This window comes from Atractosteus spatula, chromosome 7 (assembly GCF_055471065.1).
Source record: "Atractosteus spatula isolate fAtrSpa1 chromosome 7, fAtrSpa1.hap1, whole genome shotgun sequence".
NCBI classification, from domain to species: domain Eukaryota; kingdom Metazoa; phylum Chordata; class Actinopteri; order Semionotiformes; family Lepisosteidae; genus Atractosteus; species Atractosteus spatula.
The window spans coordinates 20,352,924-20,371,063 of NC_142712.1; the positions used below are offsets into that span (position 1 = coordinate 20,352,924).

General features: G+C 37.7%; 1 protein-coding gene across 3 annotated transcripts; it reads left to right on the forward strand.

Moving 5' to 3' along the window:
- The first annotated feature begins 6 nt into the window (after positions 1–6).
- On the forward strand, positions 7–16,534 carry usp16 (ubiquitin specific peptidase 16). Of its 3 annotated transcripts, none has more exons than XM_088921792.1 (18): positions 7–296; positions 796–874; positions 4,093–4,271; positions 5,707–5,810; positions 7,370–7,485; positions 7,874–8,088; positions 8,555–8,650; positions 8,751–8,881; positions 9,739–9,826; positions 10,344–10,425; positions 10,708–10,799; positions 11,304–11,357; positions 11,685–11,849; positions 12,187–12,823; positions 13,575–13,666; positions 14,550–14,636; positions 15,176–15,326; positions 15,757–16,534. In XM_088921792.1, exons 2-18 carry the CDS (start codon positions 814–816, stop codon positions 15,879–15,881), a joined length of 2,475 nt encoding a protein of 824 aa, XP_088777918.1. In that variant the 5' UTR covers positions 7–296; positions 796–813; the 3' UTR covers positions 15,882–16,534. The 3 variants fall into 3 exon arrangements, with proteins under 3 accessions (XP_088777918.1, XP_088777920.1, XP_088777919.1); XM_088921794.1 differs by having other exon boundaries at positions 7,877–8,088; XM_088921793.1 differs by lacking the exon at positions 7–296 and having other exon boundaries at positions 757–874.
- Positions 16,535–18,140: the final 1,606 nt, after the last annotated feature.

Consider the following 18,140-nt stretch of genomic DNA (forward strand, 5'->3'; position numbering starts at 1 on the left):
TCTATCAGTATGACCCCGGATATGGGAAGCGGCTCACGTTACACGTTACACGTATTGCTGCAAGTAAAACCATATGCAGGTCTCAGCGTAAATATACCGGTGTTATGTTAGCTTTTGTGTTTTATTTCTGTTAGATTTAGTAGAAAGGATTTGTATTTTTCTAGAATAGGTAGTTGCCTGTCAAGATCATACAGTACTTTTATTTACCAGCAAAAGTGTGCATGCGAAATCTATATACCTAGTATTGAGGTTATAGTGGGGGTCTCAGTCTTACAGTGACTGATCACTTTAAACAGGTAATGATATAAGATGTTGTGAGGTTACAAAACACTCAGTTTTCTGCTTTTGTACTTCAAATGCTTACCATGTGTGTTCTACCTCGGTAATAAAGTTGATGGTATAACGAAGTGAGAAATGGGATTATCGCTAAACAGTACGAGAGCACGCACTTCAAACAGTGCTGTAGCTAATCAAGGAGATGGTTTCTGATAATACTTCTTGTGCTTGTTAAGTGATATACACATACGTCTGAAAATTAGTTTCTTCTGTCTTAGAAATGTTTTTCTTGCGCAGTTACCCCATCAGACAGTTGTAGCAGTAGACAATTTAGTTCACTCAAAATGAGTATCATACTGAGTACTGTATTGCAGCGTACTGTTAGAAAAAAAGTAACGAGAAAAAGTGTGTGATCATTGTATTGTATTAATGTCCTGCGTTATTTTGGAAAAAAAAAGAGCAATCGAAAGCCACCTTTATTTTCTTTTTAACTTTTTAGTTGTTCTTTGTCACATATAGTCACCCTGCTGGAGAGTAATGGGTAAGAAGAGAGCAAAGGAAAAACATCTCAGAGATGAAGATCCAGTTGACGTTACAGGTAAGAAAAGGAAGATAACTGAAGTATTTTAAATTTTCCTCAGTTGTTCTCAAATCTAGAGTTACTGCCACTTACATGTTCACATCTCAATTGGATCTAAACTGTTAAACCTGTCTGTCTCTTAGAATGTTGTTGGTTCTACTAACCATAACTTTTTAATTGGTATGTTTGGTATTCTTATCTTTTAATATGTGTTGTAGGTCTGTGTTGAATCTGTCTAGCTTCATTTAAATGTGTAACGCCCCTGTTTAAAACTGCAAGTACTTTGGATTCAGGTCGTTGCTTTTTGGTTTGTTATAGTACTGAATAGAAGACAATTTGTACTGTTTTCCGATGCCTTAATGACTTTGATGGAAGTCATTTTAATTATATTTTTTTAACAAAACTAGACATTTATAGTAAACCCTTGGTTTAAAGGACTTCAGATTCAACAGACAAAATCTGCTAAAGGGGAATTACATAGGTAAAATCCAAAATACTGACGTTCCCTGCAATAATGTTGAAATGACAGAATAAAGCAAAGTTTAAATAAATACTATGTTTGAAATTCAAGAATATCTGTTGTGGTTTAATGTGGTAGGTTAATTGCTTGCGATAGGTTTGTGTTTCTTATGATTTAGCAAATCTTATACAGTATGTTTATGACAGAAATAAAGAGCTTATTTGTGTATGTTCAAAGGCTTTAGGAACAATTTTCATTGACTGTGCTGATTACAGTTGTTAAAAAAGTCAAAAGATCCAGTAAGCATACAGTGGTGTGAAAAAGTGTTTGCCCCCTTCCTGATTTCTTATTTTTTTGCATGTTTGTCACACTGAAATGTTTCAGATCATCAAACAAATTGAAATATTAGACAAAGATAACACAAGTAAACACAAAATGCAGTTTTTAAATGAAGGTTTTTATTATTAAGGGAAAAAAAAAATCCAAATCTACATGGCCCTGTGTGAAAAAGTGATTGCCCCCCCTGTTAAAACATAAATCAACTGTGGTTTATCACATCTTTGGAAAGCTGAGTTCAATTTCTCTAGCCACACCCAGGCCTGATTACTGCCACACCTGTTCTCAATCAAGAAATCACTTAAATAGGACCTGCCTGACAAAGTGAAGTAGACCAAAAGATCCTCAAAAGCTAGACATCATGCTGCGATCCAAAGAAATTCAGGAACAAATGAGACACAGAGTAATTGAGATTTATCAGTCTGGAAAAGGTTATAAAGCCATTTCTAAAGCTTTGGGACTCCAGCGAACCACAGTGAGAGCCATTATCCACAAATGGCGAAAACATGGAACAGTGGTGAACCTTCCCAGGAGTGGCCGGCCGACCAAAATTACCCCAAGAGCGCAGCAACGACTCATCCAAGAGGTCAGAAAAAACCCCACAACAACATCCAAAGAACTGCAGGCTTCACTTGCCTCAGTTAAGGTTAGTGTTCATGACTCCACCATAAGAAAGAGACTGGGCAAAAATGGCCTGCATGGCAGAGTTCCAAGACGAAAACCACTGCTGAGCAAAAAGAACATAAAGGCTCGTCTCAGTTTTGCCAGAAAACATCTTGATGACTTTTGGGAAAATACTCTGTGGACTGACGAGACAAAAGTTGAACTTTTTGGAAGGTGTGTGTCCCATTACATCTGGCGTAAAAGTAACACAGCATTTCAGAAAAGGAACATCATACCAACAGTAAAATATGGTGGTGGTAGTGTGATGGTCTGGGGCTGTTTCGCTGCTTCAGGACCTGGAAGACTTGCTGTGGTAAATGGAACCATGAATTCTGCTGTCTACCAAAAAATCCTGAAGGAGAATGTCCGGCCATCTGTTCGTGACCTCAAGCTGAAGCGCACTTGGGTTCTGCAGCAGGACAATGATCCAAAACACACCAGCAAGTCCACCTCTGAATGGCTTAAGAAAAATAAAATGAAGACTTTGGAGTGGCCTAGTCAAAGTCCTGACCTGAATCCGATTGAGATGTTGTGGCATGACCTTAAAAAAGCGGTTAAGGCTCGAAAACCCTCCAATGTGGCTGAATTACAACAATTCTGCAAAGATGAGTGGGCCAAAATTCCTCCACAGCGCTGTAAAAAGACTCATTGCCAGTTATCGCAAACGCTTGATTGCAGTTGTTGCTGCTAAGGGTGGCCCAACCAGTTATTAGGTTTAGGGGGCAATCACTTTTTCACACAGGGCCATGTAGGTTTGGATTTTTTTTTTCCCTTAATAATAAAAACCTTTATTTAAAAACTGCATTTTGTGTTTACTTATGTTATCTTTGTCTAATATTTCAATTTGTTTGATGATCTGAAACATTTCAGTGTGACAAACATGCAAAAAAATAAGAAATCAGGAAGGGGGCAAACACTTTTTCACACCACTGTATAGTGTGTATATGTATGTTTTTTTTTTTTCTCATATAATAGTGTGTTTTGGGGCTGAAAAAGTCATTTGTAATTTACTAGACATTCAACAACAATGGACACCCCTTCTCTGAGGGTTTACTGTATGTTCTTAAATTTGGACCCATTTTCATGTGACATCCCTTTAAGGTTTGATAAAGATACCCCAAAGTTTTAGAGTTTAGAGTGAAACATAAACCAAGGGTGGAAACTGTGGGAAGTGCACTTAAAATCAAGAACAAAAAGCATTTCTTTATGTAAAGAATTGTGGTAGTGAGTAACAAGCTGCCCAGCCATAATACTCTAGTTTCTTTGAAAAATAACAGCAAACAATACAGATGGACCAAATAGCCTAATCTGTTTTGGAACCTTTCTTATGTTCTCATGGTATGTTCTTAATTAAATCCGCAGTCATTTTATTGTTAGGTTTGTTTAACTGTCTTGATTGTGAATTCACATTTGACTGTTGATAATGAGTTCATCCCTTAAAGGAGATGTCCTGTGAAATGCTGTTTGAGCAGAAATAGCCATGTTTAAATTGTACACCTAAATTGTTTTTTAAATCTTTGTATAAGTATTAAACTAGAAACTTATGTGAAAAGTTGCTGTGGATATAATCTAAGATTAAGGAATTAGTATATTGCTGATTGAATTAGAGAATATATATATATATCTTATTACTGTGTATATAGTTTGCAGTTAAAATGTTACACAGGAGCTTGGCTACTTTACAAAGTTATTTTAAATATTTTTTTAATAAAGTTTATGAGGGACAAATTATTTTTATTTCAGTGAGAGTGAGAAAGTACTGAACTCTTTCTTGTAGGGCCTAATTGCAGACACATTCGGAAAGGAATAGACAACAGTCTGCTTAAAAAGACTGTGCAAGATGTCAATTGGAATGCCTGCCAAGACTGTAAAGGTGATGAGAGTCCTGCATCCACATCTGCGGAAGAAAACAGTGAAGGCCCAGCGATTTGGGTCTGCCTCAAATGTGGTCACCGGGTAAATATCTATGACATCAGAGACATGAATCAAAGGTGTAAACAAATTGAATTCATGTACTTAACAATAATACTAGACAGTTTTAAAGAAGAGATCTGGTTAGCCTCAGTTATACGATCAGTTTATTGGCCATATACAATTTCTTGTATTAGAAATGTATCTTTTCCAATACCCCAACTTTCTCTCTATGAGACACACAGACAGGGAGAGAAGCTTGGGGTCAGAGCTGACCTTGCAGCCATTTCTGCAGTGCCCCTGGAGCAGTTGGGGTTAGTTATTGAAGAGGCTGTAACCAATGCTGAAACTGCTTATTGGCCAAAATATTAGGAAATCCCAATCGGACCACTTAGTGGCTGCCAGTGGATTAAGCGTTCATGAGAAAGATATAACCATATATTTTGCTGAACAGAATAATCCCAAGATTTCTTACTGAAAACCAGTGGAACTGGTAGAAATGTGTATTTCAGTAGCAGTTAACCCATGACATTCTCAACCAATGGCTTTCCTGCAAGAACAATCGGTTGCTTTTGGAGGTTCCTACTATTTTGAGTGGATTTTTAACTCCTTCCAGCATCTTTTTAGGTTGAGTCAATATTTTGACTTGCTGTAAATAAAACAATTCTACACGGATTTGTCTTCTCTGTATATTTTTAAAGTTTCATCCCCCCTTTATCCTCATGAAGTTGTGGCATAGTGTGGCCTTTAGGTTCATGGCTAACAGGTTGTGGGTTTGAGTCCCCACTGCATGCAGACATGGCTTTCATATCCTTAAGTGAAGTTCTTTGCCCCAGTGTCTCCAGTCTACCCAGCTATATACATGGGAACAGGCATTGCTGGGGGGTAATCGCAGTGATGGACTGGAGTCCCCTAGCCCTCCGAACACTACAGAAATCAGAATTAGCTAATGAAGGGCTCTTCACCTCTTTTTTTCTGTACATCAGTTAAATGGGTTGAACCTGCTTCTTTTGATCTCTCTTAATACTGTAGATCTCAACAATAAGAAACTGTAAGTGAATGTGATCACCTATTCAAAATTGAATTTAAACTTGAAAGTTAATTTGTTAAGGTGATTTAAAGCTATAAAAGTGCTTTAAAGGAGCCACAGCACCTATGTTTAGTAGTTGTACCGGTCAAAAAAATTGTCAAAAAACAGACAATTTGCAACAGAAAGGCCAATCATAATTCACAGAAAAACTAAGGTCAGCTAGTAATTTGTTTGCTTGTTATTGGTTTTCTTTAAAAATCTGCTAGATCTGAATAAGGTTAAACCCTTGAGAGAATGTTCATGCTTTAAAAGCATATCAGTTCTAATTAAGCTAATTAGACAGTGCACTCCAAGTCATTTTCGATCCATACTGATGGATGTTGCATCGTCAATTTCAATGACACCTACGACTCTGACTTTGTTAAGGAAGTGATTTTCTGTGTGTTAAAGGGTTGTGGAAGACACTCTGAAAATCAGCATGCCATTAAGCACTATGAGAAGCCTCATTCAGACCCGCATTGCTTGGTGCTCAGCCCGGACACCTGGAGTGTTTGGTGAGTTGAAAAGTGAGAGAAAGCAGTTTAGTTGAATGGTAATTTATACCTGCCAAAGTTTTTTGCCCTGTAATCTTCTTTAGCTTATGAAGCATATTAATTAACAGTAAAATTACTTTAAGTGAAACCTCTTTTCATGCCACACTGAGCAGCTGTATTAAATTATTTGTCAGGTCCTCCAGCAGATGCAGGCAGGTTGTACATTAAACATGGTTTTCAATGAAAATGATTAATGGATCTCCTCAACTGTTTTCATTGTTAGTTGTGCTTTTCCGCTGTGCTTCGTTCTACAGCAGTTTAATTTCTGTACTTCAAATGTAGTAAATATTTTGTACAGCAAGCAGTGTGATGTGACAAGGTTGGTTGCTTTAGCAAATGTAAAGCTAACAGTAGCGATTTCTTTTTTGTTCCTCCTATCACTTCACTTGCTTAAAATATTTTAATTATTTAAACATTTAGTATCTGTGAATTGTGTTTAATACGTAAATTATTATATTCATTTTCAAAATGTGTTCAGCAAGTGCTCACATTCCTCAAGCAAGCAGTCACGTTTCACAATATACTGAGGCATTTCTCACCTTCCTCAACTGCTGCCTTTATATTCTCAATAGTGTGTAGCTTGGACTAAGAATATGTCACCCTTCCCTTGGATTCAGCTCAGGTGGTGTGAATGACTTAAGTCTTCCATTGGTGATATTAGTGAACCTGTTTAAAAGATGTCACTATAAATGTTTAGAGCAGGGTATTGTCCGTATATAAAAACTTTCAAATAAATAATGATTTTTTCTTTACATAGCCTCAGTGCTTTCATTTTTTGTACTTCTTTAATAACTGTATTGTTTTATTTTGAGATACCTGAAGATTTGATTCTCCTCCCTTTTGCAGGTTCAGGAAATAAGTACACCATGGTTCAAACATGACAGAGTTCTGAATGCTTAGAACAATCAGATGAATATAAAAATTGCCCTGTATTAATACTGGCTTCACCATCATCAGATATCATGTTGACGAGTTATTTAAAAAGTAGATATGATATGAATTGGCCAGCATAGTAATGCAGTGGTTAGCATTGCTGCCTCACAGTTGCCGGGGCCCTGGTTCAGTTCCTGGGGTTTTGTCTGTGTAGAGTTTGTATGTTCTCCCTGGTGATAGACGGGTGTCCTGTCCAGGGTGTATCCTGCCTTGCATCCGTTGCTTGCTGGGATAGGCTCCTACTGGCATATGACTCTGTATTGGATAAAGTAGTTAGAAAAGTTATGGATGGATGTGATAAGAATTCTGTTGATATGTTTAAAAGTAGTTGCAGAGGACAAAAAGAAACATTGAAAGATAGCAACTGTGAACATTTAGACTGGGACTAATTCAGCATTGTATTGCCAATATTCTTGTCAGCATTTGTGCTGTGCAGAGATGAACACACACTGAAACAAGTGATATTAACTACTGTGCTAAGAACTTAATGCGAGTCAAACCTAATCTCTAATTTGCGTCATTCCTGTGAACATTTGATAGCAGGTTTTCAGGTTAACCTGCTGTATTGTCTGTGTATTTTGGTACAGGTGCTATATGTGTGATGATGAGGTTCAGTATTCCCGTACTGGACAACTGGCTCAGCTCGTGAACAACATTCGGAAGCAAGCCCTTTCAGAGGTGACCAAGAAAACTCTGACTAAAAGTAAGTCCAGCTTTGCTTGCTTTCCTCTGTTGTCCTACAAGAATAGTGGTATTTAAAACATTAGGCATGTCTGTTCAGAAATTTCACCCTAAATCATCTGTCTGCCTCATTTCCCACAAACCCACATTGAGCTTCTGCAGTTGATTTTTTTCAGTGTCATGCTTTCATAACATAACATCACTTTATTAGCCCTATACAATTCTGTGTTAGGAATTCGTCTTTTCGCATACTCCAGCTTGCTTTCCATGAGACACACAGACACGCAGATAGGGAGAGAGCCTATCCTCTATCATTTCCCTTTACAGTTTTAAGTTCAAACCCAAATGCAGATGTGAGATCATACTTGGCATTATCCAAAGTCCACATTCTTTTTTTGTAAATCCTACAGCAGTCATAGATCCTGAAATTCCCAAGGAAACACTAAATGACACAGCATCTGAGGAGAACAAGAATGACCAGAAGAAGGACACTAAAGCAGACATCACTGGAAAAAAAGAAGAAAAGCTGTCGCTCAAGAAGGCACCTCAGACCAATAGCAATAGTGTAGCTGTTAAAGGGCTCAGCAACCTTGGAAACACATGTTTCTTCAATGCTGTTTTACAGGTAAAATCATTAAGCTACAGCAGAATAGAATGTGCCCAAGCAGATTTGTTTGTTATTTGCTCTTATTGTCTAGATACTTAATGTGGGTCTTCAGATAGTTGAAGAAAAACATCAACGTATTTCACTGCTTTGTATGTGTTGGTATTTTTTCAAACATTAAGAACAGTTATCTTCCCACTCCTTGTATAGACACCTATGTCTTATTGGATTTTTTCACAGTTGAAAATGCCTATTTTCTCTATAGGCAGTAGAAGCCAGTATTTATACAAATGAGATAAAATAAAAGAAAATTACAATCACTCCTTATGTAAATCCTTGGACATAGTGCTGGTTGGTATGTGTCTTGGGTGTAATGTGTGCTTTAGTTCTGGGAAAAGGTTCTTGGATATCAACAAAGTAAAAAAAAATAAACATGCCTAGATTTTAAAATGTATCCTTATATTGTAGTTTCAATTTATTCTAACAGAACCTTTCCCAGACTCAGTTCCTGAGACAGCTTCTCAATGAAATGAAAGATGAAAAGACTACTCTTCAAATTACACCACATCTGTCCTCTCAACTGGTATGTCACAACTGTGTGCATTTTGTTCTTTTCCTGGTTTGTACCTGACATGAATGAAAAGGCATGCCGATGATGATTGCGGAAACTGATGTATTTTTAGGAGCCCCTTGTCATCAACCTGGACAGACCTGGCTCTCTGACACTGGCGATGTGTCAGGTGCTGAATGAAATTCAAGAAACTAAGAAGGGTGTTGTTACTCCAAAAGAACTTTTCTCCCAAGTCTGTAAAAAGTAAGTTCAAAGAAGAGTGTTCTTCTTCATCTTCTCAGTCACTGAATGAAAGTGGGATAATACTTTGCTTACTATTCAGGAAGTTGTTCAGTTGTTCACAAAAAAACTGTATTTTTTTAATGGATAAAATGTTGCAGGTTCTCTCTTCTTCAGCCTCAATTCTTGTAGGTTAGAAAATGGGAATAAATGGATTGTGTAAGGGTGGTCATATTGTCGACTAAGCCTGTTTGCATACCCAGGGGACTGATTCATCTATTGCAGTGGGTTTGGGGCTTATATGAGTTGTGCAGTTTGACATCTCCTGTTATGTATGGGGTCAGACCCCATATTCAATAACTATTTCAGCCACACATTAAATGGCTTAATCCCCTATTACAAAAGATCAGTCCCTTCCTGCATAGAGTGTTAAATGCTTTTTAATCTTGAGTCCTGAGTAGTAACATCGTCCTAGCATTCTTGCCTTACACCGTGAGACCTGTGTACACTCTCCTCAGCAAACACGGTGTGTGATAGGCATCATTCTCGTTGATCCGGGTCCAGATTACACTTGCCATCTCACTAATACTTCTGAGAACCTAATCCAAACATCGCATGGTTTATCTAGTGACATCCACGGCACTGATGTCACAGGTAACAGGTTGGCTAGCAGGACTGGTGGTGTAGGCTGGGCCAGTCTGGTGTTCAACCACTTGAGCTACACTTTCATTCTCCACCTTGCATCCTCCATCCTTTGAAATGAACAAGGATGTGTGAAGCTCATTTTTGTGGCTTGGCATCTGTTGCTCAACCACAGCTAAATGTCTACGGCACTGTAAAAAATGGTAAAAAATAAGAATGTTCTTTGCTGTGTTATCCAGGGCCGCTAGATTCAAAGGCTTTCAGCAACAAGACAGCCAGGAGCTTTTACGTTACTTATTGGATGGTATGAAGGCTGAAGAGATGAAGGTGAGTAAACCTAGAGCAGAGCTGCTTTCTATGTGCCAAGGGTTCCAAGTAGTAGTGTCTTAGAATTGGTACCAAGCAAATACTTAAGACCTATGCACTGAATCTGTGCATTTACCCATTATAGTTGTATGGACATATCTACTCTGTGTCACTAAGACTTTAGTATTTATTCAGTATCAGACGTTATCTGTTGCTCCAGGTAGGAAGGTTTCTTCTCCAATGCCTTTTACTGCAAGTTAGAAAAGCAACAGTATTCTGTGTCCAGCTTTATCTGATACTTGCATTTTCAAAAGACAACAATCTTCTTGGAAAGTTCTGCAGATTGCAACTTTTATCAGATTGCCTGTAGTACTGTTGCATACAGCTGGCACACATCAGATTGGCAGGGACCCAAAAAAGTCATCATGTTACAAAGTGCATGTTCACTGTAAAGTCTTCATTGTTTTTAATTAAATGGTATTAAAGTAATCTTGAAATTGATGTCCTTTCATATTTTTCCTGTTTTTTTTTTCTGTAGAGAGTAAGTTCAGGAATACTGGAAGCATTAAATAATTCTGGCAAACTCATAGAGGCAGAAGAATCCAAAAAATTAGTTAAAGGTAAGCGATTACGTAGCATGACAATACGTTATTGTAATTTGAATTCCCCTTTAAGAGAAGTTGTGTTAATCAGTCATTAGATTAATCAGTATTTAAAAATGTATAATAATTTCCTCAAATGTGGGGGAATTTAAGTACCTCATTTAAATACTTCATTTAAAATAACCATGTTGGTGACGAAGAAACTTTTCTGTTTTGCTCTAGAAATAGCTAGTTGGGTTTTACTTTGAAGCAAAGTATTTAGTCCCTGAACAGTAATGAATCGCCATTCTGTCCTCCTAGAGTATGAAAAGAACGGAGCACCTCGGAACTTTGTTGACCAGGTGTTCGGTGGAGAGCTCACTAGTACGGTTATGTGTAAGGAATGCAAAACTGTAAGTGGCAAATCTGATTTTTCCTCATTTGTGTTCACCTAGTCTGTTGCAACTGTTTTTGATATCAAACAGCAATCTTAAAACTCATTGCTTACCCAAAAGAAAAAAGGAGAAACTAAATAAATCAGGAATTTACATCCAAAGCAATGTGAAGTATGACACGTTTATGCTTCAGACTGTATGATACTGATCTTGTATAAACCATCCTTTGTTCGCTGCTTAAACTAATGTACTGTTTTTTCCTTCTCTTAGGTTCTTATATGGAAGTTTTTAATAGAGGCAAAACATGAACATGACTTTTCTGCAGCTATTACATAGCATTCAGTTTAAAACGTTTAAAGCAACACTGAAAGGATTCTGGTTTCTCTATTATTTGGGTGATACTTAGTGTCAGCTGGATACTTTGCTAATGGTGTCTCCTCCAGGAGTTCAAACCAATGACCATTCCAGTGCCTTAACCACTACTCTACACAGCCACCCCATTCAAGTTGCTCTGTTTTCCAGGTCTCTCTAGTCACTGAGATGTTCTTGGATCTGTCTCTCCCTGTTTCAGATGAGGTAATAATTCCTTTACAAAGTGTTGTTTAAAATGATGGTAAATAAGCTAGTGGTGCTGAAATCTGCATCTGTTATTTCTGTTTTCATTTTTCTCTCACCAATAGAGTTATATTCAGAATTCTGGTACATGTGACAGACATGGAAAAACAGATTGGAGAACAAATAATGAGTGTGTGAGGCTTCATACACACATTACTGTATCTGTTCTGTACATGTTACTGCACACAGTATTATAGGTTACAATGAAGTAGTCTCATATACAAAAATATTTTTTCTTGCCCACCCAGTGGTTTTCCTGTTTTTTTTCCATGTTCTGTCCTTTTCAAGGCTTATAGGAAGAAGTCCACAAAGAAAGTGGTGAGGAGGACCAGTGAAAATGAGGAAGGTGATTCTAAGAAGACTTCTGTGTCTCCTGCTGAAAACGAGGAACTTCCCTCTGGCAGCAAATATCAGCAAAAGAAAGCAAAGAAACAAGCAAAGAAGCAAGCAAAGGTAGAAGAGTCACATTGGGTGGTGTTCTGTTTTTTAAAAACATTTACAGTTTGCAAAATCTTTTTATTTTTCATATTGTGCTCAAGCACAACCTGTGTACTTCAAGGGGGAACTGCAGTCACAATTTCTGAGACCAGTTATTAAATCTCGATAACAAAATAAATTGATTGACAGTATCACGAATACCTGCAACCTTGAATTAGATGAAGCGGTTAAAAAATTGATGGATTGAGGTACATACAATTTATGCAGTATATACCACTGCATCTATGAAAATCACATGATTGTACAATACGATGTAAATTTTGAAATAGCTTGACATGCATCTTGCTTCCAGATCCAAAGGCGTCAACAGAAACAGGCAGGGAAGCTGGGACTTGGCTCCACATCCAGTCAAGACTTAGAGCATGTTAATGGGGACGAGTCGCCAGCACAGGAAGAGATCAATCAGTCCGAACCGGGAGCCACAACACAAGGAGAAGCATGTTCGGAAAGCAGTGAACCGAATAACGCACCGCCAAGCAACTCACAGAACAGCAAACCACCAGACCAGTGCGATGAGGATACGCACACGGGAGATGAAGCACAGCCTGAAGATTGTGAACCTTCGGGTTCTTGTAGTGACAACCGCTTCAAAGCCCTGGATAACGAGGAGGGCTTAGGGGAAGATGAACTTGTTAAGGATATGAATTCCCTTACCGTAAACGAGGATTTCATATCTCCCGATGACATAGACTTCGAAATCGATAGCTGCGGTGATGCAGTAGACACGAAGGCATACACTGTGGTGGACCAAGACCCAGAACTGGCTTTCACCACTCTTGCGGAGCGAGAGGCCCCAGGGAAACAGGACTGCTCTGTCCAGTCCTGCTTGTACCAGTTCACCGAAGTGGAACACCTCACCACCAACAACAGCCTGCAGTGCGTTACTTGTACTCAGCACAAAAACAAGGGGTCCAGATCTTCCTCAGATGGTATTGTTGTTGTTTTTTTAATACATTTCACAATACCGCAAAGTAAAACACCTAGGTACTGTAGGGTAGCTCCATTGTTTGAGGTCCAAAGCATCCTTTGGCTTTGATTTAAACTCTGAGCTTAATAATTTAACTGAATCAGAAGTCAAACTGCCTACTATTATGTCTTTATTTGTTTCCAGTTTAAAAGTACCTGGCTCTTGAGGAGTGGAGGTGCCCCATACCCGCTGTAGGGGTTTGCAAAAGAACAAAATGCTTTTGTAAATTAGCAATATTTGATTGTCCCTCAGGCTTTTATGTCGCTGAAAAATCGATTAGAATGTGTTTGACAAAGTTATGTAATTCTAACCATTTAACATTTTGTAGTTTAACATTTGCACCGGCAATTAAATTATTATTCTAAAATGATATGCCTCACTAAAAAGATCACCTTGGTCTAAGACTAAAATCTAGTGCTCCTTTTCTGATTTTACTTCTCATGTGCAGACTAGTCCTAAATCTAGACATTTTGATCTGCTAGGCTTGCCAGAGAGTAACAAGCGTGTCCTTTGGTTTTTCTCTAAGGAAGGTGAACTGGCAGTCTTGTAGTGTTTTTCCTCCACGCAGTGCAAGTGTTAGTGGCTTTAGACCTGCAGCAGAGCACAGCAGCAGTCTGATTTGAGTCGCTTCAAAATGAAATGAAAGCACTACTCCCCACAGCAAATATCTAATTGTGCTAATCTGATGCTTCTTTCGAATCCCTGCTGGCCAGGCGAGAAGTGTGTATATACCGATGCCCTAAAGCAGATGCTCATCTCTTTGCCTCCACCAGTGCTTACTCTTCATTTAAAACGATTCCAGCAGGTAAAGTTTCACCCTTTACTTTAATCTGCTCCGGTGAGCGTAGCATTAGGTTATTAGGAAGATGTTGTGCTGAAACCTTTGTTTTTGTTGCATTGTGATTATCTTATTTTTGTGTTTTACTTAACAGAATTGAATTGAACCTGTCAAGGTTTTATAAGAACAGTTTCAAATGCGAGGACAGGCCTTTGGCCTCATCTCTCAATTTTTCGGTTTTTCAGTAACTAATTGATCCAGTGACCTCAATCCGCCATTTCTTTGAAAGAAGTGAAATGAACAAAGTGGCTGGGTTGCTTGTTGTCCCACAATCTTTGTGCCTCATGTTGTTAGTATTAAATGCTTTGTAAAAGAAAAAAAAACATACATTAAAAGTAAATGTAAGATCTAAGATAAAAATTTATCTTTCATAAATCAATAACACACATCTTTTATTCTTTATATAAAGAATAATATAGAACATGTAGTCCTGTCCTTTTTTTAAATTATTTAAATGGACACAACATGATTAATCCAAATCATGTCAGTTTTAGTTCATTTGTAACCATTGCAATATTTAACACTGTGGGCAGGAACCGGCGTTCTACCAGTACAGAACATTTTGAACAAAATGACCTATAATGTGAAAGCATTTGCCACCAGTTTGGTGTTATCATTAATTAAAACTGACTTTAACATCATATCTATAAAATAGGCAGTTTATTGCTACTTACTTTATTGTCTCTTTACTTTTGTTTTAATCCTTGGAAATAGCAAATATGTGATATTTCTGAATGCAGGTCAATATGACATGAACCAGATGAAAGGTGATCTAAACACATATTCCAAGCTGTCAGTTTAGCCTGCATCTACAACACGTTATTTATTGTCTCTTGCTTTTTTATTCTAGGTTGGATACAGTGTGTGTAAAATGAATAGGCATGTCATTTTTCCTCAAGTCCTAGACTTGGCCCCTTTCTGCACTACAAACTGCAAGGTAACTTTTTTTTTAATTGAAGTTTTTTAGACTGTTTTATAGCCTTGGAAAAGTTCTGAGGCAATGCACACATGCTCCTTCAACCCCCACCTGCAGAGCCATTTGCCATTTGACACCTCACAAGTCACCCGGCATCCCGACAGGAGAGTGAAAACTGAGTGGCTAGGAGGCACATCTCTCCCCGACATCACAGTGAACCCGTAGGCAACTGATCAGTAACTAATGGCAAGTCAACAGGAGGTGCTGTTTACCAGACTACTGAGATGGCCAGCAGACTAATCCCAGTCCGACCATCACAGAACTCAATTGCATGTCTCTGGAATCCTGGTCAAAATTGGCTCGAGCTAGGGACTCCTGGACTTTAGAGGTCAATCCACTTTCATGGTGAGCACCTTCAGTGACTGAGCCACTCAGAACCACCTCAACATAACTTTTAACATATCTTACCAGAAAAAGGAATTGTGGGAAATCTGAATGCTGCACCATATGTGCTTGAAAATCTTAAACAGAATATATTTCACCTTTGTGTTTCTTTACAGAACGTACCTGAAGGAGAGAAAAAAGTGCTGTACCGTCTCTATGGAATAGTGGAACACAGTGGCACAATGAGGTCGGGCCATTACACAGCTTATGTCAAAGTTCGACCAAACAACTGTCTTACTAATCAGCTCAATGGACTTACGCCTCAAGGTATGTATTAGAACATGTATAATTCCAGTTAAACCATCTACAGGGGCACTGCTGTTTTTCAGCTATCTTTTTAAAATATTTAAGGGCACAAACACAGTGGGCCATTGACTCTTATTTGTCTCACAGTGACACGTGGTCCTGTTTGACTCATTGTTCATGCTTTTTACCAACAGGTTTTAGAGTTGTCTTCACCTGTTGTAAGATTTTTTTTTTTGCAGAAAGAAAGCATCTTTGATTAAATTTGAACTGGATTTAGGGTTATAAGAATTAAATATTAAGTTACTTTCATTTACTATGTTCAAGACTCTGATAAAGAGCTGTCAGAATTTACTGCACTATTGCACCATGCAACTGGATGTGGATTATCATGATTATGAGGGCAGTCTTATAAGAAATACTAACTCAAATACTAAAATCTTTTTTCTCCTAGCAAGTGATAGTGAATCAGTGAAAGGATCGTGGTTCCATATAAGTGATACAAGCGTCCAAGCCGTACCTGAAACCAAGGTGCTGAACTCACAAGCCTACCTTCTCTTCTACGAGAGGATTCTGTAACTGACAATTTGGAAACACCAAAAAACTGAACCTCAGCTGCTTTGGAAACTGCTGTGTTGCCTGGAAGAACAATACAGTATACCGTTTCTTGGATATTTAAATTACCAATAATCCCATAAAAAATGCAAGATGTTTAATTCTATTAAAATTAGCAATAAAATTATTTAATGTATTTTCCTGCTTCTGAATCCCTAATTCACAGCACTTTGTAGAATGTATGTTGCGTGTGGTGTTATGGTAGATGCATTCCCAGAGTCCGCCACTGGGGGGAACCAGTTCATTGTTATAGCAATAATAACCTCACTAGCGTCCTATAAGCAATCCTGGAAAGAAAATGTGTCACAAGTCGTACATTAGTAAGCTGTGATCCCAGGTGGCGAATTCTGCAAACAGCACATTCAGCTTGACGTCATGTGTATGTGTATGTGGATTTGTTACATTGCAGTGAAAGGACTCTGTATGTTGTGGAATACATCAAGTAACTTTATTGCTTAACTCTAGGAACTCTAGGAGCTAAAATAATGTACTGAAAAGCAGTAAACTTGAATTGACTGAAAATATTTCAGATAAACTTAATTTGTATGCAATACAAGATTTATTTCTGTAACCTTTTATATTATATTGCAAAAACAATTAAAAAGTATTTTTATTTTATACATTGTGAATTGTGATGGTTTTTGTAAGATTTTCCCTAAAGCTATGAAGTTTGTAAAATTTTACTTCTTCTGATTGACATTGAGCAGGTGTATGGAGAAAATCACTCTTACCTTGGATTCTGTAGAATCCGTGACCACAGATTTTAAGTCTAGCATAAAATACAAGGTGTAGCGCTTTTACACTGCAGAACTGCTATTAAAAAGATTCCAAAATCTATTCCAGAATGGGTGTGTCAAAATGACATGGCAGTCTGCTACCTTGACGTTATTTAATCCAAAGAACGGGGTCACCTTCTGAGTGGAGTTTGCATGTTCCTTGTGCGCACACTTGGAATTCTTTCACTCACAATTAATGTATCTTAATAGTCCCTGTATGCTTGTGAGGATGTGCCCTGCAATAGACTGGTGTCTTATTCAGGATGTTCCAATACTAACCAGGACTTTGTATACTGTATGTAGTGTTAAAACTTTTCAAACTTGTTTCTTCTGTGTCTTTTTATAAACAAGCTTATAAATGGTTCTGTAAGTTTTTAACTTTGTTCTGGTGCCTTTCTAACACACCATTTTTATTTATTTTTTTCAGTCACCTCCTGAAGTATTTGTGTGTAAAGAATGGGTTTTTCTAAAGCAACTCATCTAGCAAACATTAAACGAGAACGATAGATCCCTGTAAACATAAGATTCTTTTGTCTTTGCTGACGAATCTACAGTATACCTTAACAGTTCAAGTGGATTCATCTAGGCAAGTTTCTTTTGTCTCCATCTCATTCCTGATCACATAACTAGTCAAAAGAGCTACAAATTTGAATCTATTCCATGAGTAACTAACTTTATGGTTTCAGTTCTACTCCAAAAAGCATTGCAAGTATTCCTCAAAGCAGTATGACTCCCAATAGTCACTTTATTCCATTCATATCACACATTGGATGTAGCTAGAAGCAAAAACATGTAACAGGTAGCAGTATCATCCTTAAAGCAGCTTGCGTTTCATACAGTAACGCTAGTACACATACGATCCAGTGCTGAAGAGCAGTGCAATGGTAGGATGTTTTCTCTGTGAACGTGGGATGACCCACCTCATGTCAGACTTCCAATTGTGGAAAGATTAGAGGTATTGTAGAGGAGACTGTTTCATGTGGAGTTCATTTAAGTAAACAGTAACAGGTTCTTTAAAAAGGTGGCTCAACAGTGACACTTGAATTATTAGTTCAACTACTTCCAACAGCATAATCTATTCTGACTTTGAGTCAACATCAGATAGATTTTAATGTCTCAGTTCTAGCCAGATGGGAGTCTGATAAGAACTATAGCAAAATATAGCTAATTTACTAATATAAACTTATGTTTCTTTTCAGCATGGAATAAACCTTTACTTGTTCCTTTGAAGCTTACACATGCTGATGCAGCTACCTACTTTAACTAATATAAACTAATGTGATGGGAGCTCATGAATAATTTTAGAAATGTAAATCTTTTATTTCAATTTAAATGTGAAATTGCACTGGAATGCAAATCATTAAGTGAAATCTATATAAACTTTACTTCTGTTTACTTGGACCTACTGAGAATGAAAAGCAACAATTCAACAATCCCATTAAAACAA